This window comes from Paramisgurnus dabryanus, chromosome 23, assembly GCF_030506205.2.
Source record: "Paramisgurnus dabryanus chromosome 23, PD_genome_1.1, whole genome shotgun sequence".
Classification (NCBI taxonomy): Eukaryota; Metazoa; Chordata; class Actinopteri; order Cypriniformes; family Cobitidae; genus Paramisgurnus; species Paramisgurnus dabryanus.
In genome coordinates, this window is record NC_133359.1 from 14,808,115 (window position 1) to 14,835,780 (window position 27,666).

The window sequence follows — 27,666 nt, forward strand, 5'->3', positions numbered from 1 at the left end:
ACAGATTAAAGCTGCAGTAGGCAAGATTTTTTAGATCATATTCACTAAAAATGACACTATTATCCGATAGAATAACATAAATTAGACTGTTAAAAAAACAGAGCTTCTACCTCCACCTAGTGCCTGTTATTTGCCACAGATCCACCCTCCCTAGCGTTACAATATCACATGCATCTGCCTGAAGTTCAAAGGTGTGTTGGGTTGAACGAAGTACGCAGCGTGATGGCGGAGAAAACATTCACTAACAAACTTCCGATTCCTCGATTAACAACCAGAGCTAGGAGAACAACCAAGCAAAAGAAAACAACCAAGGAAACAAAGATAGAAAGCGACCGTGACCGTAATAAAACTAGGATCAATATCAGACCATGTGACTTTTGCAAGGTGGAGAGATCTATGAGATTTTAAAGAGTTCAAGCTGGATGCAAAGCTTGCCACATTTCTTCTCGATAGGTAATTGGGCTTTAATAACCATTTATTGTATTTCTAAAAGTTATGTAAGTAATCTAAGTATGCTTGACGAGGACGAGCTCAATGGGAGGTTGCTCTGTGGTTGTGTGGGAGGGGAATTAAAATTGTAAACATTCGAAATCATCTCAATCCTCCAGTGTTGCCGACTGTAGCTTTAAGTGGTGCACCGCAAGTTTGTTTAGCATAGCCGTTAGCGCTAATTTTCCATTGTTTTCTATGTAAACACAGAGTAGACTTTCAACAGGCGCAGCACAGTTCATCAATGTCATTTCAGTGGACCAATCAGGAAATCATCAATGAGTCTCGATTGGTGCTTTTCCATTGCATAGTACCCCATGGTTTGGTTTGGGTCAGCTCACCTCTCTTTGGCTTGGTTAGCTTTTCCATCGAGTTTAGTAACACTTTGGAGTGGGAGGTATTATAGGTGTGCCGTTATGTTTGTGCTGCTTAATGCTGTGACATCATAACTCTCAAGTGAGAGGGTTGTTGGAATGCAATGTTTCCCATACATTCATTTATTTCTCAGTCCAGCAAAAAATTATAATTGATCACCACAAATAGATGCTTGCATATCACGTTTATAACTACCTCTGTCTCACATGACAGTTTCTGTACAAACACCCGTGGCTTCGGTCGACGCACTTCGCTGAGCCTCATTTAACTTGCATTTAAGCATATATGCGGACATGCGCGTCTCGAATGTGCCACCACAAACTGCAAGTCTGGAAAAAACTGGTATGGTTATTCCTGATTTTCAACCTGTGGATGTTTTCATCGCTTAAAGGGAGTTTGGGAACTTATAGCAGAGCACAGATGACAACAGGTTTACTCACGAGAGTGCAAGCTAGCACAAGGCTAAAGCTAATCTTTTACATCATAGCGATGACGCTGGTAGTGACAATTTTCTCAGACCAATCAGTGATCTACAGTGTTTTTTATGTATCAAAAAACTGAAATCAGGTTAAATATTTTGTGATGCAAAACTGGATTTTTGAAGTAAGCGATGTTTAAAAACATACGCATTTATTCAAACAGATACACACACATACTGTACATGGAACACCAGTTTGCAATTGTATAATTACCAGTGACGTTTGTGATTGTGCATGTTTGCGGTTTCATGGTGCAATGAGACATTACTGAAACACGATGCACATGCAAATCTTGACTGATAGATGTGCGTGACATGTGGTGAGCATCCCACACTTGATTAAAATCTGATGAAATTAGCAGCCGGTTATCCTCTCGACGCACAGCTAGCACACAGGAAACAAACCATAAAACGTTAATCCCTCCATTTGGCTAATCATATCAATTCTGCTCAGGGTCGCTCTGGTCACACTTTCTCAATACATACAAAAAACTCATAAACCAAATGCATTTCATTGCTTCTCCGCAGTAACCGAATGTACCACACAATGAGTCTGTGCTTGTTGAGGTTTTTGTGTACTTGTGAGGGCCAAATGTGTAATGCAATGACATGTGAGGACATGTGAGCTGGTCTCCACTACTTAAAAGGCTCATAGAGCAACCGTTCACGTGCCATTCATGCAGCTTAGCTTTGTGAGCATGTGCGTTTGTGTGACAGAAAATCTACAGGGACCTCCATATTTCATAAAGGATGATTTTGTGTCATCTGGTCACTTCCAGAAGAATAAAGTTGTGTGCTGCACACACACGCACGCACGCACGCACGCACACACACACACGCACGCACGCACGCACGCACGCACGCACGCACACACACACACACACACACACACACACACACACACACACATATACTGATACACAAGACGTGCACACATACACACAAATATATATACTTATACATGCTCGCTAGACCGTTACGTAACCGTTTATCCATGTTCACCCTTGTAGTTACATAATGCCACTCTAGTGAACTAGGAGACCACCCGAGGTATCTTGACATAGGCCGATGAGACACTAACTAATGCAGAAAAAAGGCACAAAAGCTATCACTGGGACGGTACCCTATTAAAAATACACATTTGTACCTAAATGGTGCATATTAGTACCTCAAGGATACACATCTGTACCTAAACAGAACAATTAGTATTAAGACCTTCTAATAGCAGTTGTGCCTTTTTCCTTTTTGCCTCTTACTATTACATTTAGGACACCAAAATAAGGAACAACCCTTCTACAGACCAGCCCAAAAAGCATTATTAATGAGAAGGGAACACATGCTGGAGCTGAAGTCCAGGGGTTTGTCCACATGCTCATGATGACATGGGCTAGGGCTGATGGGTCATAGGGACCTGGGTTCAAGTTCAACCAGTGTTATGACCCAATCTGATTCTTCCTGGCTGTCACCCATGATTGCATATTGACTCTACACTCTCAAAAACAAAGAATACAAATAAAATTACAAAGAATAAATATAAATGTATGTCAACTTGCTTCACCAATCCTACATAAATAACTGAGTAAAACTTTACAATAAGATTTTAATTGTTAATATTATTAAACGCATCAACTAACATGAACTAATAATGAGCAATATAGTTTTTCAGCATTTATTAATTTTTGTTAATGCTAGTTAATGCCAATACAATTGTTCATGTTAGCTCATTCACTGTATAAAGTAAAAAGTTGTATCAACTTAAAAAATTACTTTAATTGGCAACTTCATTTTTTTTAACTTATATGTTTAAGTGAAAATTTTGATGTTACCAATTAAAGTGATTTTTTAAGTTGATCCAAATGTTCAGTATTTATAGTGCTGTGCATTAACTAATATTAAATGGGACATATAAAAAATCTGACTTTTTCCATGTTTAACTGCTATAATTTGGTCCCCACTACTTCTATCAACCTAGAAAATCTGAAAAAGAATAACCCAGTAACTAGGTTTTGGTAAACCATTCTCTGCAACCATATGAAAAAAGGTCATGGAAATTTGGCTCCCCTCGTGATGTCAGAAGGGGATAATACCGCCCCTTAATCTGCACTATCCAACCACTGGACTGCCATTTAGCGCAGAGATCAGCTCATTTGCATTTTAAAGGCACACCTAAAACGGCTCATTTTTGCTCACAGGTAAGAAGCAGCAATTTTAAGATCCTATAATGAATTATCTATATGATATTTTCAACTAAAACTTCACGTACAAACTCTTGGGACACCAAAGACTTATTTGACATCTTAAAAAGTCTTGTTAAATGTCCCCTTTAACAGTTACAACTTTTGTTTAAAAAAATGCATTAATAAATGCTAAAATTAACATAAACTAAAATAAATAAATTTTGTAGAGGTATACTTTATTGTTAGTTCATGTTAGCTTGTGCATTAACTAATGTTAACAAATACAACCTTATTGTAAAGTCTTACCAATAATTGAGACAACTTGTGTTTTATGTCAGCTGTAAAAAAAAATTAATGTTGCTTTAAATGTACTTCCATTATAATGTACTTCCATATTGCATTTCCAAATGAAACAAAATATCAAAAGAAGAAAATAGCTGGCATGGCTTGTGTTTTACACTGTGAATTGATTGGATCTAGAAAGTGAGCATTTCATTCATAAATTGAACTCACAGCAGACTGACAATTGGAGGGGGCGGGGTTAACACATGATGCTCTTTTTCTTATGAATTAAAAAATAATTAAAACATTAATTTTAATAATTAAAATAATGACCTCACATGCATAAGTTGTTTATAATAAACCTTGCAAAATTCCATTAAGAATAAGAATTGTCATTTTTGATTTCATGGGGACTTTAACATTTACATGCAGCCAGATTTACAATATTAATAGAAATGAAAATTTACATGAACATTTACGTGTTATCAAAACATTTAATAAAATGTATAAAACTGTAAAAATAACTGGTATAGGTTTGCTGCTTGAATTGGACAAAATAGTTAGCTGTAACTGTAAATAAACAATAATCACACAAATATTGGCTGATATCTGTTTGGTTACCGATATATCGTTCATCCTTAATAAAAAAAATCATTCAGCTCAGCAAATGCACACAGCTCTCATCTCTTAATCCCTAAGTCAAATCCACTATCATTCCTAAACACAACCCCACACCAACGCAGCGCTCTCTAATACGGTCTAGAGAGCCGACAATCACTGCACCTCTGGCCTGATTTAGAGATTTACACAGAGTTGTCAGAGGACAATCATCCATCGCAGATCAAAACTCTATCCCTTCAAATGCAATCTCCCTCTTCTTGGTGATCTCCAGAAAGGAGGGCACCCATTTGTCTTGAGTGTGGATAATTATGAAGAGCACAGGGAATCTACTTTTCACAAGCACACACACACACACATACATATACAAGAACTCATCTATTTTCTCTTATGCACTGCACTTGGAGGAAAAGCGTCAGAGCTATCGGCTCGGCCTGGCTTACACTTAAAGAGAGGTTGCGTGATAAGACCTCTGCGGTCAAGTCCTCTGTAGAGGAGATTAAACACAAGATACCGTGAATGAATCATTGAAAGGCTATGGAATTTTCATTAAGGATAAAGGGGCTAACCGAGTCCATTTTCTGAAGTCTAAACAGCACTCGTAGTACAAATGCTGTAAACAGTGTTTTTGTATGGCGACTGTGTCCTAACACAGATTAAACGTTTTACGGAAATTGACCAGTGCTTGCTATTACAGTGTACACTGTGCTTTTATGTAATTGCCTAGGAATTTAATTTGAGTACAAGTTGTTTCCAAATATGAAATGCTTAAAACAAATTGAGGGAAACTGGACGGGCTTACGCTGGGTGTAGATTGAGGTACAGCATGCATTTATGCATTTTTACACCCCTTGTTTAGGCCTTACAACAAAAAATTCAATTCAAATACATAAAACAGTTTGGACACTGCCATGATGCCAAAACTATGGTCATTGGATCTCATTCATGAAACACGAGAAGTCGTCGTTCTGGCGTAAATTTTTAGATTCATGAAAAAGTTCGTATTTTTTAAATGTTAGTTGGTATCAAAGAAATTTACACCTGCTCACCACCACATGTAAATGGTGCCTAAAACAGTACAAACTTTCTGAACTATGTATCATAACGACATCACGAGTAATTTTGTGCTGCTGTCATTATTCATTTTTTACTCTTTAAAGGGATAGTTCGGCCAAAAATGATATTAAACCCATGATTTACTCACCCCCAAGCTGTCCGAGTTGCATATGTCCATCGTTTTTCAGACAAACACATTTTTGGATATTTTATCAAATGTTTTAGATCTTTCAGTTGATTAAATGTAATGTTACGGGGTCCACGACCTTAAAGTCCAAAAAAAGTGCGTCTATCCTTCACAAAATAAATCCAAACGGCTCTAGAATGATAAACAAAGGCCTTCTGAGGGTAATCCGCCCGGTGTTGTTGTAGAAATATCCATATTTAAAACTTTATAAACAAAAATAAATACCTTCCGGTAGCGCCGCCATCTTAGTTGCTTCCGCATTCAGGATGAGAGCTTACGCAGCCTACGGAGGCTACTCTGCTGCTGCTCTGTGCCCCCGCCCTTCGAATTTGTCATACGTCACTAAGAAAAGTGCGTACACTACGCTAATACTCTCTCCTGAATACAGAGGAGTCTAAGATGGCGGCGCTACCGGAAGGTAGTTATTTACGTTAATAAAGTTTTAAATATGCATATGCAACACGGACAGCTTGGGGGGTGAGTAAATCATGGGTTTAATATAATTTTTGGCCGAACTATCCCTTTAACTTTGGGAAAAACACAGAGCTCGTCACTGTCCTTTTTTTACACAGCCATCCAATGACAGTAGTGGAGTGGCGGGACAAACACTACATTGACCAACCATCATACTTGTACAACTCAACAATGGAAAAGTTAATATTACTGCATTTTAATATACAGTAATATTGTTCAAACTAATATACTAGTAACATGATGTGGATATTCCAGATCACAGCAACAAATGCGTCTCCCGAAAAACACGCTGTGTATCCAAAGCGCTCTCTAGAGTCACCATGCTGGTCATTTTCAGAAAAGCACCAAGTACTTCAGCTCGCTTTAAGGGACATTCCACTTCTTTTGAAAATATGCTCATTTTCCAGCTCCCCTAGAGTTAAACACTTGATTCTTACAGTTTTGGAATTCATTCAGCTAATCTTCGGATCTGGCGCTAGCACTTTTAGCATAGCTTAGCACAATCCATTGAATCTGATTAGACCATTAGCATCGCGCAAAAAAATAACCAAAGAGTTTCGATGTTTTTCCTATTTAAAACTTGACTCTTCTGTAGTTACATTGTGTACTAAGACTGACAGAATATGTAAAGTTACAATTTTCTAGACAGATATGGCTAGGAACTATACTCTCATTCTGGCGTAATAATCAAGGACATTGCTGCCGTAACATGGCTGCAGGAGGCACCATGATATTATGCACTGCCCAAAAATAGTCCCCTTAGTAACTTTCAATTGTCAAACCAGAGTCAAGAGGATTCCAGCTGTAATTTGCGTAGCTGTAGTGCATAGGCAGGGATTATGCTAAATATGAATGAGCGTGCATGCGTGCCGTGTTTATGAATGATTGGAATTCATTAACATACACACATTTCACTATCACACTGACGTTTTCTAAGTACTTGTGAATTAGGAGGACAGTTTTTGGAAAGGTCTGTTTACGCACAAATCACTCACTCGTATATTTACAAATGTTTCATGAATGATACCCATTGTCTTTAAACTGCTATACAGTACCAACCAGTATCATGCCACACCAAGCACATCTTCCCAAAAGTATAATAAAACTACTTCATGTCAACTACCCACTAATTAAAGCCCTGTGATATCACCTGATACCATAACAGACCCCTAAACGATACTGGGCTGCACGTTATTGAATGACAGAATCAATATCTTGCTGGATAGTGTGATGTATGATATTTAATACAATAATGCTTTAAGTTTGTAAAATCTATTTGAATTATAATAAAATGTATTTAAAAACTCAAAATTATATAACAACATGCATGTTTTACATTCTTTCTGGGAAAATAAATCAACTATTGCTTTGTCTCACGAGTCCCTCGGCTATCTGCATTGACTTAAAACTCAACACAACCTAACGCTTTTTGGTTTGGCTCAATCATTCAAAAAATATTTGAGTTTGATTAATTATATTTTTACACAAGCAACACACACATCTCTGCTACAAATGAACATTTGAAGTTTGTTTCTAGTACTTACCATTCTTGGACAATTACACCAAACGTGACAAAGTGCAAACGTTACAACTTACCCCATAGATGGGGTTAATTGTAACAGGCAGGGGTTAGTTGTAATACACTTGCCAAAAATTAAGTTTGCAGGCAAATATTTCAATACTATTTTGTCTATATACTTGAAGTGGATATTGTTTATATATCTGTCTATAATAGACAGCTATCCACACTGTATTCATTCATTCAGTCCTTTTCTATCAATAGTTCAATTATAAATGGATACAAATGTCTAAATATGTGAGAAAAAAGCAGCACAATTATGACAAAACATTTTTATATGTGACCCAGTCAGTAATAACCATACTACAGCTTCAAAATCAAATTCTGAGATAATGAGCACCAAAGTCTGATTTTAGCCATTCATTTCATTAAGATTTCAATCTTTGACGTGTCCTTATTCAATCAATATTAAAGTTATGAACAAAAATAAATTTGACACATGATTTTTGATAAGACAGGCACATTTATTTTGTTGGCAGCCAGCAATCATTCGTGTGTAGCCTAAAACAACGCCAAGAATTACGCTAACGTTAGCAGTTTTCATATCGTAAGTGCTGAGGGGTTAGTTGTAACACAGCGTTACAATTTCCCCGCTGCGTCAAAATATTTCACATTTTCAAGCCCACCAAAAAAGTTGCTAAGAGCTGCAGACATATTTCAAAACGATGCTATGTTTTAGTCAACAAGACACTGATTAATATGACATAGCATTGGATTTGGTATCTTAGACCACCCAACCTAAAAGCCAAAAAAAAACATAAGATGAAAAAATTTACATGCCACCAAAACACTCGTTCATCAATAATTCTCTGGAAAAACATTATACACTTCTAATAATTTGTGGGAGACTGTCTTTTGGCAGCATGAAAAAATACCAGAAAAACAAAACGCTCAACCTTGTACAACAATGTTAACTGTCCATGTTACAACTAACCCCGCGTTAGTCTTTGTCCCGTGCACCCCTACATAACTTTTTGAAGTATTAAAATCATCTACTTATTGCCATATTCCGATTATTTCGATATATCTTTCAGCCCTAACGTACTGTTAAGTCTCTCAATGGTGAACATCGGCAATACATTTCAAAATATCACCTTACAATGTAGGAATTATCAAAAAAAGGCCAAAATAGAGCAAACCCTGCCACTAAATGCTAGATGCCATAAGATGCAAATTACTAGCATGTAAGAGTCATTCTCCTTTAGTGATGGAATCCTTCATGCAGGGTATTTTTGTATCAGTACAAACAGGAAAAAACAGTTTACATGCGGCCCAGTACTGCACTCCGACGGGAAAAAAACCTCAAACCGCTACCTCGCTTTCATCACAGAGCTCAGACACAATGCTGGTGCCGTTGCTAGGCAACCGTTGCTCTGTGTTACAACATGAGACCTGGACCATCACATGCATGCATGAGGCAGGTCAGTAACGTAACCAGATTTTGTTATAAAAAGAAAGATCACGTACGTAACATAATGCTTCAATTTCTACATCTTCTGATATGTCATCCGTCGGTCCAAAACGCGAATCACATAAATCTGGGACGGTGACTTTATATTTAGCCGCAGTAAATGCTATGTACTGTTCTATACTGTTTGTGGTGCGTGATGAGCAGCTTTTGGTGACAGGTTGTACGGTTATCAGGCCATGAGGATGCTTGCAGGCATCTCCAACAGTCCACAGACTTCCACCCTGCTGGTCCTCTCTGTGCACAGAGAACGTTCTGGAGAGAGTATTGCCGACAAAAAGACATCCATCCATCAATGAACATGCCATCATTTCAGATTTTAGGGGTGTGTAATCAAAGAAAAGTATTTTCTTTTCATCTTCCTACAGCATGACGACAACATTTACAACCAAAAATACTACTGCGTTGCTTTAGTACACAACCCACCATTTATAAAAGCAGATGCATCTTGTTTCATACATGACCTAAATGCAATGCATATGCAATTCTTATCAAGCATTAATATTGAACAATTATGTAATGACTTGTTTTGGCAGATGTAATCACATTGATAATTGCAGAATAAAACGACTGATTTCGCTCAAACATGTCATTACACTCCTCATTCATGCTTATGTTTATCCGCAGCTGAATGAAAGCTTACGTTCCTTTTTATTGATGGTGATGAGCTTTTCAAATTTGTTATTGGCAAGAAAACATGGATTATTTTTGGTATCGATAACTTATTACCAATGGACACACTAATAGCTCTTACATGCTGAATAAATCTACACTGCGAAGAGATTCGGTGTCGTTCTGACAAAGACGAGAGGAGACCAATAAGTAAGATGCAAAAATGCGATAACAGCGACCAGACGAGAGTAAAGAAATACTAAAGCCCACACACCAAGGGCCAGTGGGTGTAGATATATTTTCAGTAAATCCATATTTTGTTGCTTCCTGGTTGATCACTAACACTCTTCAAAAGCTACACAGTCGAATATTTCATACAGTTTTTTTTCAGCTTATAGGATCTACTGACTTTCAAATCCTCTAGTTTCTGGAAGGTAGAACAAATAGATTTTAGCAGATATTTACAACCGTTCACCATCATTGTAATGCACTTCGCTTAAAACGAGGTCAAGATGTCTGGGAGAGTTTTGCCTTGCTCAGCTCGTAAGGCTCGATCGGCCCTGAGCCACAACACATCCATTCACCAAGGTGTGAGAGAACAAATCGAGACCATCACAACCTGATGTCGGCAGTGAAGCTTGTCTGGCTCCTGAGGGACTGACGGTCAATATCTTCGACAGGACGATTAAAACGTGTTTATTGTTTTTTGTGGTATTTGGGGGGAAGTGACAACGAATAGATTTGTATAAATAAACACTCACTTTCTCTCTTGGAAGTGTTATTCGTTTATACGTGGACATAGTTGACGTACTTTATACATAAGGTATGAGAATGTAATACTGCAATAACAGAATGCACAGGATACCTACTGTATAAACTTATATCATATTATACAGTATAACGAATGATTAACTTTTAGTTTAGGACAGGGCTTATGCTAGTGCCAGACTAAAATGCATGTTTGAGCTGCATTAATTTAAAAACATCTTGCATTGACCCATCTTAACATCTATTAGTGTCATTGTTTTGTCTTAAGATACACACCAGTATTGTTTTTGTAAGGTATGTTTGTAAACGACTTGAATTTCCTTATATAAGGTAAGGCCGAGTCCTGGATTAACCGTAACCCTGTCCGGGAAAACGTTAACGTTATAATTTACACAAATTGGTTTATATGGGCACTACGGTGTGATAAATTAAATTTAGTATGTACTTTCTCAATTAAAATGCAAAATTCGAAAATGGATTAGTAAAATGCAGAATAAATTAGTTTTGGGGAAAATATCCCAGCAAACAATAGCCATCATTTCACTGTTTAGGTTTAAAGGGGGTCGCACACCAGACGCGCAGGTCTGCGCCGCACCGTTTAAAATTTTTTAACACATTGTTTTCTATGAGTGTACACACTGGCGCCGACAGGTGGCTCCTGTCCGCGGCGCCCAGCTATGACTCAGACAGTTACTCAAACTTACATAGTTTAACATTAAATAACATCATATTTGTCCCAAATCATTAACGATTAACATTGGCTGCTACCGTATATTTAGCATTTTGAAGTAGACACTATCTGACTAAGCTCGCGCTATTTAATGTGCACTTCCGGTTCTACGATTCCTCAGAGTTATCCTGCGCCAAGCTGCGCGTCCGGTGTGCGATCCCCTTAAGGGTGTCACGATTTTAAATCGAAATCTATTGAAATTAAGTCACAACCTCGAACTACAAATTAAAAAATGGAATTGTTGATGATGCCACGCCCCCATGTCACGTCCAGTCGGCTTGCCAAGTGCAAAAAAATCAACCTTATCTAACTTCGCTAGCTACAGCCAGTTAAAAGATAGCATGGCAGATGCAGGAGACACCACGCAAGCTGCTCTTTACATGGGAAACAAAAAACAGCAAGCACCTCACGCTTTCAGCTGAACTCAATCAGAGCATGTGCGCGTGCACAGCAAAATGGCGTCTGTGATAGGACCAGTCGTTTCTCTGAACTGAGATCCGTTTAAGTTTCACAAGAACTTATTTCAGTTGCTTAAGAGTTATGAAAACAGCATTTAAACATGACTTATTGGGGTATAGTCTCACAATCTCGTCTGACGGTAATAAAAGCGCGTTTTTAAGGTGCAAAGTACTGACAGGAATGTTCATCTGACAGGAAGTTTCATTTTATCACGTCATGTGCGTGTACCATATTTTTTAACTGGCAGCACGACTAACATGGCAGGGCATCTCCGGGTTCAAGGTCAGATATTATATTTCATAAAAGTCTAGTCTAAAAAAGGCATAGCAACCTTTTCTTAAAAAAAAAAAAGTAAAAATAGAGAATCGAATCGCGACCTTAGAATCGAAAATGTGATTGAATCGAGGATTTGGAGAATCATGACACCCCTATTCCATCACGTAAGCAAAGTCAGCAGTGATTACAAATGATTATTTTTGGACTATGTTAAACGTCCATTAAACTTTTACCAACAGCCCAAATTTTGCCTTGGGTTAGTCTATACAACTGGCTTGGGGTTAGACGGCTATAGGCGTCTTTTAAAAGCAAAACTGCTTGCTGGGATGCCATGTCACACTGGAGTACAGTGAACTGCCCTAACGTATCATGTCAACTACCTATACTACATACTGATAGAGATAACTACATTAGATAACAGAAACTGTTACCATTAAGTCAAAAAAAGGATCGCAATAAACATTTTCTCGTCAAAATTCATTTGTCACTGACCAATTCAAGCTTGGATACATTTGGATTCCTGGATTAACATACAGAAGCAATAATTCATGCAATCTTAGCCACTCATGACAGCCAATCATTTTCCTCCTTCCTCAGCCTATGAACTGCAGAGATCTGCTCTGTGTTCTTTAACGCAGTGAGTGCTCTCTTGAATTTTGCATGCAAATGAACTTTTTTATGCTGATGTTGAGAGGAGGACGCTTTATCCAATGCTTTCATGTCTTGCGTTTAGTCTTTGCTTGTCAGTTACACCAGAACTGAGGGGTCAAGCGAGGCTGTTTTCCAGAAAAATCTCAAACGACGTCAGTGAAGCATGCAATGTCATACATTGTGCTCACAGAAAAGTCACAAAATTTATTATGAACAGTTCTCATCAAATTCTTCTTCCTTGGTCATACATTTTTTTTAACATTTTTAAAATAAAGATGCTAGAAAGTGTTCTTCACAGCAATGCCAGAGAACAACCACTTTATGTTCCTCAAAGAACCTTACTTCCATTAATGGGACACAAATGTCCCATTAATTTCCAATTCTCTAAAGTAAAACATCAGAGATGAAGTAATTACTTAAACAAGACATTTCCAAAACCTCTTACAAGTCTCCTGAGCTATGAAAGATCCACCTATGAGTAATATACATTTCCTCTGGGTACCTTAGCATAAAGCCATAACAATGAAAATCATTTAATGCAGTCCCATAGCTTAAACCAAACCACAGTGTAATCTGAGATAACAAGGTGGTTTATCCTACATTTAGATTGAAAACAATCAGTGTGATCCCTTATCACGACATTTCTCATCTGCCTCCGCTGCTTCTTTGGCTTGACAGCTTACAGATCCAGAGTACTTCCGAGACATTAAATATTTACAACATCCAATAAATGCAAGATCACTCTCAGACAACTGCATCAAATTTAAAGCTCAACTTCTACAGAGTTAGACTGATAGATGATCACTGGCCTGACATTTTTAACTTTAAAATGAATTTGCAATGTCAACGTTAAGACTCTTTTCATTAAAAACGTGAAAAAAAAATATGTGATGACATAAAAAGCAGGATGGCATACAAAGGTTAGCAGATTAAACATAACCAAGACCAAAGGCTCAGAAGATGTCAGATGTGTCCAAGACACAGAGAAACCAAGTTTTTGCACAGGACACATCACTGTCCTTTCACAGCTTTTCCAGAACCGCTCTCCTCCTGCGTCTCTAAGCTTCCCTATCTCATTAAAGATGTAACCATGACCTTTCCTCATATTCACAACCCAGACTGTGCATAAACATTTTCTTGTTTGTTCAATGTGTCAATAATTTTCAGCAAGCCTGAGAAGAAGTTCCCCTGGATGGACATCACTTCTCAGCTGATCTGAGACCTTCAAATCCCCTCAGCAAGCATTAAAACTCTGAACCACAGCAAATCATTTGTCTTTCCAAAAAAAAATGTAAGCCTATTTGTACCCTTACCTCAATGAGAAAATCCCCAGTCCTCAGACCAGCTTTCCATGCCACCCCACCCTCATCCACAGACTCCAGATACTGCAAAGCAGGGAAGGCCGGAGTGGGGGTGAACTCCTCAATGGGTGTATCAGCTAAAGATCCAGATAAAACAAAGATTAAGATTATAAAGTACATTGGGATAGTTGTTTTAGGCCCAGGTGAATCCTAATGTTGGACTGCAAAGATTTTATACAGTATAGCTTTTGGCTAGTTCAGAATTAAGCTTAACAGACCTACTGAAAACAGCATGCTTTTATATGAAAAAACACAACGTGAAAATGCAAACTGGTGATGTCAAGGAGCGCATGATGCCAGCTGCAATGCATCCATCCAACCAAATCAAAAATGAATGCAGTAGTTGGGACATTTATATAACCACAGAAAATGCATGCATGGTTGTCACTATTGGTCCGAAGCCTGACAGACACAAGCAATGCCCTGATGCAGCGAGCAGTCACAGTGCAGCACTCCTAACTCACGCTCCAAACTCCAAGCGTTCTGTAGTGCACTGGCTGTCTGGAAACTAAAGCATTGCGGTTGTGGATGGGGGCATTTCTCGAAATATTACCGCATTGGATAGTTAAATGTTTGCCTGAGCTTATGTAAATGGGTATGAGTAATTTTAAAACAGATTATGTGTTGTAATAGAAAGAGGCCACTGAGGATGACTGTCAGCAAGCTTTGAAGCAAAAGTGCCAGAGCCCTAATGCAGTCCTCGGGCACCCACGTCCCCATTGACAAACCCAAGCCAAGCACATGGACCAGGGGGTGTATGGTGGGGGTCTGTGTTTACACTTGACAGATTTGACCAAACCATTCAAATTCACAAGAGCCAAGTGATGACTCTGTTAGTGCATCAATCCAGAAGTTCTCGACATGGATGCAATGCATGCAGCTGCAGACACATCAGATGAAGCGCGCGCGCGCGATGACGCGGTTTGAAATCAACAAAAATGACGTTAAGTGAGATGGATTTGAAACGAGACAACACGAGGGAGGGAAAGGAAATAAATGAACGACAGACATCTCGACACGAGTGTGTACAGAATGAAGTCAAGCACACACGATGAGGCGGCGGAGACGACGATGGAGACGACAGCGTCCGTCTTGATTTCCTACCTTTCGCCCCTCGCAACACGAAACCGAATCCCTCGTTATCCTTCTTCTGCAGCACCACCGTCTTTTCGTTGATCACGCAGTCGCTGTGGAGAAAATTGCGCGCATAACGACCGTTATTGCAGCCTATCATCCTCATCATCGCCACCGCGGCGCGCGCGGAGTGATGCCTCATCCTGACAGGCGTCGGCTGAGAGGAATTCATCATGTTTTGCGACGAAGAGCGCGATGTGAGAGTTGTAACCGCTGGAATAACGCGCCGCCGACTTTATCTGTCGAAGAACGAGCTGCGACGCCGGTTAAGAGAGGCAAGGCCCGGTAACCGGCGCGATAGCGTGCCGTAAGCGCGAGACATAACCGCCGGATGAAGGATGAAAATCACCAGAGGAAAACATGAGCGGTAATCTTGGAGGAATGGGTATGGCGAGAGATAGAGTGAGTGAGTGAGAAAGGGAGAGAGAGAGAGAGAGAGAGAGAGAGAGAGAGAGAGAGAGAAGGAGAGAGAGTGACGGTTTACTGTGCCACAGAATGAGAGAGCGCAAAAGAGAGGGGAAGAATGTGTTCGCGCGCGCACTGGCCTCAGTTGAGCTCGCGACTAAATATAAATGTATTTTTATCCGTCAGTGTGGTTTGAATTTCATTTTTGCAATTCGTTTTCTGCGAAAATGAAATATTTGCTCGTAATCTTGTCCAAATACGTCACAGTTACATAACACAACGCTTATCCATCGTTGACTATTGTTTGCGATGGACTTTAAATGTTCCAGCACGTGCCAACAAAGTTACTGCAAGCGCCTCAGTAGATTTAAATCCCACTTGTACCAAGCAAAATACAGCCATGTAATCTGTAACTTTCACCTAACTATATAAGACCTAGATCTAGTACAATGAAAAGGTCAGTTTATTACAGGCTACACTAGCCATTCAAAAACTACATTCTGCCATCATATACCTGCATTCATGTCACTTTAAACCTGAATGCTATTGTTTATTTCTGTGAAATGTATTTTAGAGACCATTTAAATAGCTTTTTCCATACAGCCACAATTCAGTGACCATGACACAAGGTCAAATATGAGGGCAGACATTGTGCTTTATGAGTTTAAGCAAAGAGCAAGATTTTCAATTTAAAAATCTACAGTTTAGTCTGTTTCTCACACAAAGCTATTGTATGACTTCATAAGATACAGTATAGAGCATACAAGTCACATAACCTGCTTTATTGTTTCCTTTAATCCTTTTTTTGGGATTGACTGCCCTGGTTAGATGAGCTGTTATTGTATGGAAAGATCTGTGCAGGGTTGCCAGGTCTGCGTAAAAAACATCGTAATGGCCAATTAAAACAACAAAAATAATGGTCTTAGGTCAAACGCTAAGATTTAAAATACGCCACTCCAATACCTAAAATACATATTTTACATTCACATCTATGCATTAATTTTTTTTCTTAATAATCACTAAGTTATTATAAACACTGTCAGACTTTATAAATAAGATCATTATGATTTAAGAAAGACAGCAGATAAACGAAACCCTTTACCCCGGTGCAAAAAAACCCCTGTGGCAACAGTTTAAAAGTAACCAATTTCAGAGGGAAAATGTAGACTTGGCAACATTGGATTTAAGTACATTTTCTTGAAAATTCTCTTTTGTTTTATACAAAAAACAGCATACAGGTTTGGAATGAAATGATTAACAAATAATAAAAGTTTTCTTTGTTGGTTTAACTATTTTGTTATCAAAGAGCATTAGAAAGCAAAATTTGGGTCATACATTTATTTTTAATTCATGTACTTGGTAAATGATAATCAGAAAGGCTTTCAAGAGCCATTAGTTTATAATAAATAAAATTTTTTGAGTGAGACACAGAGAGCAATTACAGTAAAACAAAATAACTAATCATTAAAAAAGACTAAAAGCGATTTTGCAGGGATAAATACTTAGTGTAACAGTTACAATTCTAGGTACTTTAAACTCGAGTTTTTGGTATACAGAGAAGTGCAACTAAACTATTTGTCCTGAATGACATCACACCTTGTGCCTAACACCGTCTATATCTTTCTCTAAATCACACCTTCCACACAAACAGATCATTTAATCAAAGTGTTTAACCACAGAAGGCACAAATACACTATATTTGAGCAAACCGAACATTCAAGATATCAGTCTAAGATATTGAGTTTAAACCTGACAGCAAATTTCCCATTTGCACATTGTATCTTGACTTTGAGCTTAAAACTGTTCAGACTGTAAAGATCTTAAAATAAAATCACTTGAGGTCATGTACAGTATATCTAGGTTTAATTAATTTACTGGCCTGTAATACAAACACCCTGCAACTAAGATCCCTTGATAACGTCAAACGTCTGTAATCCCATTAAAACTTCCACTTAGGGCTGGGCGATTCGTCCCCATAAAAAAATCTAAGATTTTTTTATAAAAAACTCGATTTACGATTCGAATCGATTTTTTTTCCCCGACCCCATTTAAAACAAAATAATTGCAAACTATATATATTTTTAAAATATATATTTATTATATTTAATTAAAATGCATCAACAAAAAATTGGGAAGGAATGAAGATTGGCGAATGCAAAATGTATGTCAGTGTTTCCCACAGATCTGAAATTTACTTGTGGTGGTAGCTGGTGAAAAGGGCAATCATTATAATCCACTGACAAAAAATGGTCTACTATACATGTGACACAGAACTAATAATGTGTGACACAACACAATACTTTGAATTATTGAACATTAATATTAATTTCACATTATAGTTCATTAATCTAACCACCCCAAACTTTCTTTGTCATGAACAAAGCTGACACTGTTTGTCAAAGCACCACGAAAACACTTTCTGTTTTTGCACTGGTATATGAAGCAATTTGACGACCCCTTTTATCAAACTCAATATATACAATACTATGTACAGTATATTAAAAGACAGTGCAGGACAGGTCTATAGATTATAAATGTGACTGATGTTATAATGGTAATAATTTCTAGAGATAGGCACTTTTACTGCTTCTGCTTTCTATTTCTCTTTTGCCGATTAAAAAAGCTTAATCCACTCATTATTTCAGATTTAAAAGTTTACTTGCTGTCCTGATGACAGACTTTACATTACAGCTTAGCGTTTTTTTATATCCTGAGTCAGCTTTAGCTTTGCTCGTTCAGTGCAATGGGCTTGACATTAGCACTGCTTTTTGCTACAATCTCTGTGCAAACTTTTTAGATTTTAGAAAAGATATGGTCTATTAATAGTATAGATTAGATTATAAAAAAATGGATTAAAGAAAATGCAGCGCGTGGGCGCAACAAGAGCCAGTTGTCATCACCATAGAAACCGGAGGCACGCTGAAACTTCACTCGAGCTTTAGGTAGCGCTCACGGCAGTTCTCCGGTCGAATCGGGTTTTACACACAATATTAATCATACTTGGGACTCAAAGTAATAAACTAGGACCGACCCGGACCAGACTGACCATTTCTAATATAAACCCGGAACCGTACGGGTCCTCTCAGGGAAGAAAGACCTCTAATGGTAAAACTCTGCTCAAGTTCAGAAACATAAAGGATACAATGTGACACTGAGCTTGCTTCGCGTCGCTCGCACCCAATTCATTGAGAAACGAAGAGCACGTGAACGGACACTCAACGGGAGAGACACAACGTGCTTGGACGCAAAATGAAGCCAACTTGGATGCTATAAACACATATGCACATAAGCATATGCGTATGTGCTGCAGTTGATCCAGTTTGCCGCGCTGGATGATGAGTTTATGATGCGCTGGATAATGAGTTTATGACGCGTGCATCTTCACGGGCTCTCTCAACAAAACACGGGTCATCCAGTCGAGTTCAGAAAATACGGAAATTCGTAAAGTGATTTTTTTTCCTGGGCGGGTCCATTTTACCTGGGCGGAATGCCCAGTAGAGCCTATGTTTGGGAAACACTGTATGTACTGCTGTATACTGCAGAGGGGGAGAAAAAAATCTAAAAAAATCGATTTTTTTAAAATATGAATCGATTTGACCTGCCAACTCGATTTTAAAATCAAATCGATTTTTTTCCCAGCCCTACTTCCACTGCAATATCGATAAAATGGGCTTAACCTTTGACCACAGAATGTACTTATTTCCCATACAGTCTTAAACTATAAGATAAAGCCTTATTGATGTATTAAAAGTACTCTGAGCTCTAAAGGTAGAGTGCTGACTCTCGCAGAACGATGCATGGTTGTCATGGCAACATAATCTGCTTTGAAGGGGACACTGTGGCGATGTCACAGAGCAACAAGGTCATTAATATCCCGGCCTGTTAGGGGGCTCAGTAGCCGGGAATTATTATTTGCTCATAATGCATTTACGGCATTCAAGTATGGTGATCTCATTACAAAAAAGCTTTGTTGCATCCTAGTACAGTCATGGACCGCTACCAGGCCTAAATGTCAGTTTGGGTTATCCTAAAACTAAAGCAAGAAACTATAGTTGTTAAAATATCCCAAACATGATCACTTTAGTAAAGGGTATTTATTACATTTATACTAAAATCCTATATCACAATATCAAATTTACTCAATGTACGCATAAACCGTTAACAGGATTGTCACTTCTAGCAGATATTGTGCTTGTATTTGTGACGACAGACTAAACGCTTAAGCAGTTTCACCTAAAATCACTTATGTCCCTCTGTCTGCCCGTCACTCAAGCTCCCTGCAGCAGGAAGTAGTCGGCACTGCATTGCCATGGACTCTCTGTCTCCATGACAACCAGCTCCGAGCGAGGGGTGTGTCAGCTGGGTAGGAGTGTAGCCGGATGCAAGGGGATCTGTCTTCTTTATAATTTTAGCACTCCTTTGTAAATAACTTGTAAAAGTTCATAGTAAACAAGCTTTTAATCGTAGAGTTTGATAATTTTAGATTAAAATAATAAAGCATTGATTTTATTGCCTTAAAGGGATAGTTCGCCCAAAAATGAAATGTAATCACCCTTATTTTGTTGCAAAACTATATCAAATTCTTTGTTCTGCTGAACACAAAGGAAGATATTTATAATGAAGCAGGAAACAAAAGCACCATTGACTTCCATAGAAAAAATACTACTATGAAAGTCAATTTGGTTACAACTATTGCTCAAAAATGTCCTATGTGTTTAGCAGAATAAATAAATTAATGCAGGTTTGTATAACATAAGGGTGAGTAAATGTTGACAATGTTTTATTTTTGGGTGATCTATCACTGTAAGCCTAGCTTAAAAGTAAACCTGGGTGATTTGTGCCTTAAAATGATTAACAACTTTTTATTCAATCACAGTCCATCTTCACAGCTATTTCATCTGATATGTCTACACAATCTTACTGTCATCAGGGGTTTAAATATGCTTTGTTCAATTAAAATGAATCAATCATAATGTGACATCATAACGTTACAGGGCAATTTTTAAAATGGCATGAAATGTCTATGCGACGCAGTGACGACCTGAAGCTCAAGCGTTGCTTACATAACCATTTAAAGAGAGTTTTCACACTCTTCAAACCCCTGTGAGTAACAATGTACTTGCGCAACGCTTGGTGTTATATGACAGTGAGATGGCAAAGTTTTGGGATTTTATTTTTTTTAATCAATAGATGGATGAAAACGCAAACGGATGATCACGCTGCACTTCGGTACAGTGACGTGAAAATAATTAGTGACATTAATAAAAATAAGTAAAACATTTAGCTTAGGGTTATTTGCAAATTTACATGTGTCTTTACCCCAAAATACTCCTGTGAAAAAAATACTTGAATTAATTATTATACTTAAATATGAATTATGACTATATCCTTGTTAAAAGGCGGGGTGCATGATTTCTGAAAGCCAATGTTGACATTCGAAATCACCTAAACAAAGACACCCCTACCCCAATAGAATCTTGACCTCCTTTTGATAGACCCGCCCCACACATACGCAACCCAGGCAATGATATCGGTTAGTAAACATGCCCCTTACTGCTGATGGCTACAAGTGTGTTTTGGTACTCGCCCCGACACCCTTTTCCATAGTGTTTTTAAAAATGCACCCCGCCTTTAAATCACAAATATTTTTGTAGTTCAGATTTTAAACTGCTACATTGTCAGAAAATGTTTTACAAAAATGGTAACTTTTCAAAAGGTACAGTTAAATGTTTTGTACCCCTTAAAATTGGTCCTTAAAGGTACACATTAGGTCCTTATGTTACGTACACACCAAACGCGGGGCATCGCGGTCCTCGCTCTAGATTACTCGCGGGATTTACATTTGTGTCATTCGAATTTTTCGCTCGAGTTTAATATTTTCAACTTGGGCGAAGAAGCGTTTGAGGATAATAGCGCGGGTTTTCGCAGCAAATGCGCCACCCATATCGCGTCATTCTCATCGTCCCACGCGAGGACGTTTCTGATCGCATCTTTGCATTGACTTTGTATTTTGCACAAATATAAAAGATACAACATTATAATGTGCTGTATACCCATAAAAGTACAAAAATTTACCTTTGAGGGCTACCACCCCAGTACAAGAAAAAATAAAGTTTTGTACATAAAACTAAGCAAACAATCTTTAAAGCATTTTCAGGAGTAGAAAATATTTAATCGTACCTTGATGCATCAAAACTGTCATACGATCCCACAGTGTAATGTCGAAAGAGCTTGCGCCTCTCTGACCGGTCCGCCCGGGCATCTGTGAAAACACAGTCACAAAACATGCATTTAAAATCATATTTCAAAGCTTTATATCATTCACAATCCATACTTTAAAATTCATTTTAGATAACGTTTTGTTTCACACACAAAGAATAAGCTGAAACTTTCTGGTGTGACTGAGTTCAAGTACTAACACTTAAAACTTTGAAAGCCTGAAACATCACATTCAAATCAACATCATCATCGCTTTCACACTGAATACAAAATGTGCAAAAAAGAACAAAAAGAGCAACACATTTTTTTTTTATGTGAAAAGGTTCGGGTTACATAATACCATATAGGATTAAAATACTGTCTAGTCACAAAATTGGTCTCACTGTATGCCATATGTCACCACGTCCCAGGTGCCACTTTTTCAGCAAATTTAATCATTCAGTGAATGCGACACAAACTGTGCTCCAGGAAACAAATAAATAAAGTAACAAAGGTGCTTACAATTTCACCTCAACATGCAAATGAACACAACTGAGAATCAATACCAGCATGAGGGAAATTCCTCGGCCACACGCGGTTCGATCGGTCTTGATGGACGTAAAGTAACTCGGTGATCAAATAGCGAATCCAAAATAAACAGATGGCAAAAACGACACAGCTAATACCACTAGTGCTACAACAACTATACTGCTTACCCTGTTTAATTGCAACCAATATAAAACTCTTTGTAAGACAGGGAACATTTGGCCCATAATGGAGCCAAACAAGACAGTCCTCAGAGGGAGCTCAAGAAGGCCAAATATTGACTACGTTTTATGGAAGGAATGATAAGACCAAACAAAGCCAATCAAGAGACTTTTTTATGTTGTTGAGATTAATCGTCTGTGCGGCTACACTCTTAAGACGAACCAAACATCTTGGGGGGAGCGTTCATTCTCGCATGTTCCCATGGCATCATGTTTGTCAAGGTTAATAGGAAATTGCGTCACAATTAGGGATGTTAACCGATGACCGTTTGACCGATGGTTGACCGTATCAACGTTAACCGGTCAAAGTTGTCGGTTGTCGGTTAAAAAAAGGGATCTGTAAATTAGGCTATTAAAGACAGTGGACTAAACCCTACTACAGTTAGTCATCTCTTTCTTTCCAAGATCATTTTGTGTGAAGTGAACAAATCCCTCACACTCAGTTTTTCCTAACTGCTCTGTTTGTACTTTATAAACCAATAAAAAAACATTTGGCGGAGGTCACTGCGTTTGGTTTCGCATGCTCACAAGGTTTGCGAAAAGTAAATGCTACAGGCTATTTTTTGATAAATTCCTTTATTCGAATATTAAATAAAATACAGCAATAAAATAATTAAAATTAAAGTCTCTCCTGGTTGTGTTCCAAATTATTAACATTTATGTCTTTTAGGCTAACAGTAAAGTGCAGAGTGAGTTTTGTTTCTGTAAATCCTCAGCCATGATTTTTACCACTTTATTAAGTTTTGCTTTGTAGAAAGCATTTCTTTAAAGTGAATTTCGTTTTGTATAAATTGTATCTTAATTTTAATAAATGTTTCATCAACCAAATGCATGTATGTAATAAATAAAAAGCAAATATAGCAGAGTATATAATTACCGGTCCGTGCATGAAGGCGCCGGCACGGCGCTTTCACTTGCATTGCATTGTTAATTAGAACGCACCTCGTCGTAAATAAATAAAACTCAGCGTAGGCCTATATGCCTCACACAAGCATTAAATATCTTTGCTGCATTTGTTCTAGAACAAACACAGTGCGAGACCTGCTTTGGCCGGTGCGTCTTTTACACATTCTGAAGGTGCCCGTTTAATCCATTGGTTTTATCGTGTTGCAGTCTATTAGGCAACATTCCGCATAAGATGGGTTTAGATTTGGAAATACATTACATCTATATTTCAGTGGTAACAGAAAAGGTGATGATGATCATCCTATGTCTTTATTATTACTACCCCAAACTAAAGCGCAGTCTCTTCTGAGCTGTCATTTTCTTAAATGAGCCGCGGCAATTTTCAAACGAGCTTCACAAACGCCTTTATTTTCAAGTTCAACGCGATCACCTAGTACCTAAACTATTTCGAAACTAAGCACGGCGCCGGGTTTGCGGGACTTATGTTTCGCGCTGTAGGGGATTTAAAAAGTGTTGTGAGGTCTGTGTGTGTGTGTGAGCCGGAGGCAGAGCGCAGAGAGATGCAAGTTGCGAAATTGCAGGCGCGGCTCGAAATGGTAGGTGTGTGACAAAAAAATATAAATACTAGAAAATTCATATATAATTATAACCATATGATAGATAATAAAAAGAACTTTAACATGGTTTTTAAATTATTAAAATCGGATAATTATTAAGAAAGTTATGGAATTTTTTATCTCGAAAATTAGGGGGCATTTTTGTACCCAATTAAAACGATAAAACTATGAAAAACTGTGACCTCTCCTGCTTGACCAAACACTTTAAAATATCATAACTTCCTCATTTCTTGATCTATTTGCATAATTCAAACACCACATTGTAGGTAATTAAAAGCCCAACAAGATTAAGATGACATCTTTTTAAAAGATATATAAAAATGTTATTATTTTTGATTAACCACTAATTAATGAAACCCAGAGCATCAATCCACGCATATCTTTCCATATGAAATCAAAGCCCTCTCAAATAAAATTGCTGTATTTTTATATATTAAAGAAACATTTCATTGTTTCTTTAATATTTCTTAATTGACTAATAATGCTGGCGAGCAATTTAAATGGTCAGATATTATTAATACATTAATTGATGATTATGTTATTTATCATTAATAAATCAATAAATGCATGCATGTTGCATGCATGTATTTATTGATATGTTTGACAAAATTATGCCAATAATGTAATCTAGAGAGTCTAATCCTTCGTTCTGTATGATTACTTTGAAAAATACTGCACGGATTGATGAAAACGGAGAAGTTTTGGAAGCCAATATGATTGAATGGGCGATTCTGCTTTTGACAACAACGTCACTTGCGGATCTTAAAAAAGCACATGCGAATGTTACAATCAATCCCAAACTTCACCTAATTCAAGTTAAATGTATATTCTATCAAAAGTATTTGGTTTGAAATAAAAAAATACTCGCCTTCATATAGGATTTCAATGCCAAACACGAGAGAAATTTTGCTTCGCTTATAACTTTCTTCTTACGACAGGTGTCTTGGAAATTCGAACGTGAGAATCAACGTGAGGAAGTAATTTATGTCACTAGTATATGCGCTTTAGAGGTATTCACAAAGCAAAGATATGACAGATTTCCTAAGTCACCAACGTGTCTGGCGCTGAATACCTGCTGGGAACACAGCCGTGGGAACAAAGCGCTCGTGCGTATTACGTCATTATGTCACATACCTAGAAATGGCTGTTATTTTAAATAGCATAGCATATTTTAAACTATCGGTTAACCGGTTTCAACCGGCTAATGAGGCTCGGTGGCCGGTCAAGAAAATTTTTCGTTTTCGCCATCCCTAGTCACAATGCACCTACGCAGCTACACAATCCTGCTTAGAGTGTATAATAATACAATATAATATCATTTAATATGTGACCCTACCTGTAAAATCCAGACTATAATATCATAAGCATGATTTCACACTGATTTCATTTTTTTACATTGTTATACCCGCCGGCGTTTTTTTTTTTTTAAGTTGCCAGCCAGTGCCAGCATTTTTCATGATTTTCACAAAAGTTTAATGCCTTCCTGAAAATTTTCTTCTTTAAATATATAAACATACAATATTTCAAATGAAAGAACAGACCCACTGCTTTCAAAAAAAAAGTTTCATCCTACCTTCATTAGTTCTCTTTTATCACCTCTCAAATATGGGTAGGTTTCTTCAAAAACAAAATTTTGAGCAAAAAGCTGAGATAGTTGCATTTTTGTGAAGGACTTTATAATATGTTCTGGTGAAATAAAGATGTACATTTTTATTTTATTTTATTCAGTTTATGTTAAAATTAAGAACAAATTGTAACACATTGACACCAAACCAGGGGTGGGTTTCCCAAAAGCTTTGTTAGCCAACTACTGTCGTAAGTTTCGTCGTTACAGACAAACTTCAACGATTTGGTGTTTCCCGAAACCATAGTTCAAACGAACATTCACAAGCTGCATCGCAAACTTGTGCGGTTTGAACGACAGCTCTTCACCTGTCGTTAGAAGCATAGTTCCTTGTTATTATAATATGTAGACTTACATTGATCATGCTTTTGAACAAAATAAGCAAAAAACATGTAGTACATTCTATATCCATCATTCTTTATATATAAAAAATTATTTTATGTCTTTAAGTTTGTAAACAGAATTAAAGCACTGCATTTAAAAACTGCGCATGTGCACTTCCTTCCCCTGGGGAAGCCTTGGGAGAAGTGACGTAAAGCTGCGTTCACACCAGCCGTGGTAGAGGCGTTAAGCGCGAGTGATTTCAATGTTAAGTCAATGTGAAGACGCATTGGGGCGCGTCTGGAGATCTCGCGGCGCGAATGAGGCTTTTAGCGCGGCACGGTAGATTATGTTCAATCAACATTTATTTATACAGCCCTTTACAACACTCAAGGTGAACCAAAGTTCTTAACAAAACAATAAGCTTAATAAAAACAAAACAATAAAACAATAAATAAAAACCTTCAACAAGAAGTGCATCTCGGAGAATAGCGCGTACGCGCATCACACCGCATGCGGGGACGTGCCCCACACGGCGGAAATGAGAAAGACATGGTCTGGACCATCACTGTCTGGAGGATAACTAGCCAGTTGATAAAACATCTCGGAGATTACCGCAGACGCGCTTCACACCGCGAGCGTGCACGCGCAACACACGGCCGAAATGAGATAAGACGTGGTCCGTCATGTCTGGAGGATAGCCAGTTGATAAAACACTTGTCTGTGAGAACTGTAAGTGGACTTATGTTTTGGGGTTATTCAAGCCTGTTATTGTATTAGTCTATAGTTCTTCAAATTTAAAGTAAGTTAGCTGGTGATTTTGTTGTTTGAGCAACCTGCTAGCTAGGTTTCACGTGCCTGTTGATTAGATATAATTGTTGAGCGCTCTTGCTCACTTTATTTATGTGCATTATTTACATGCTACAGTAGTTACACTCCTTTAAGATAATGTAATTAATAGTGGGAAATAATCAATTTTTACATTTTTTTGCACCATCTATATCATCTTTCGCCAGACGTTCTACAACATCTGCTTTAGTTTGTGTTTATTAACCCTTAAGTTTCACGCAGCTATTCCCATTAGAGGTATCGGTTAAAAACATTTAAATTCATTAATAATCTAGTATGTGTTGATTTTTTGTCATAGTTTCTTCAAAATTAAGTTTTATTTGAGTGTTTTAAAAATAAATATTTTATTTATTTATTCTATTAAAATATTTTAATTTTCATCATGACGCATACGCCCCGCCCCTTTATTTGCCACGGCCTTTGCCCCGCCCACCTGCCCAACCCTACCACTTTAACTAACACATTTTCTGCGGGAAACCCTGCTATGCATCGTACTATGTTGGTTCACGTTTACGTCGTTGTTCCGGAATGCACCCCTGCATTATGTCTTACATGGTGTAGCGACTAAATTTGATGCACCATTTCTAAATAAGATTACATGATAATAATGATTAATTATGACACACATCTGGCGCTTGTCTACTGTGCATCCTTGCAAAAATACATGAAAGTTTTGTATTCATGAATTAAAAAATAACAGCATACGGGTTTGAAAAGACATAAGGATGCGTAAACAATGAATGAACTGCCTTATTGTGGGTGAAGTACATAAAGACAACAAACAGTATTGAAAGGTAGTAAAGCC

The 27,666-nt window shown here is 37.8% G+C and overlaps 1 protein-coding gene across 1 annotated transcript in view; it reads right to left on the reverse strand.

Moving 5' to 3' along the window:
- Positions 1–27,666, reverse strand: part of shank2b (SH3 and multiple ankyrin repeat domains 2b) — a 254,294-nt gene that overhangs the window by 18,473 nt on the left and 208,155 nt on the right. The window contains exons 14-16 of the mRNA XM_065291651.2: positions 21,760–21,841; positions 15,145–15,227; positions 13,993–14,117 (exon numbers count right to left, since the gene is read on the reverse strand). Coding sequence (XP_065147723.1) covers positions 13,993–14,117; positions 15,145–15,227; positions 21,760–21,841 — 290 coding nt within the window. The remainder of the gene's footprint in view (positions 1–13,992; positions 14,118–15,144; positions 15,228–21,759; positions 21,842–27,666) is intronic.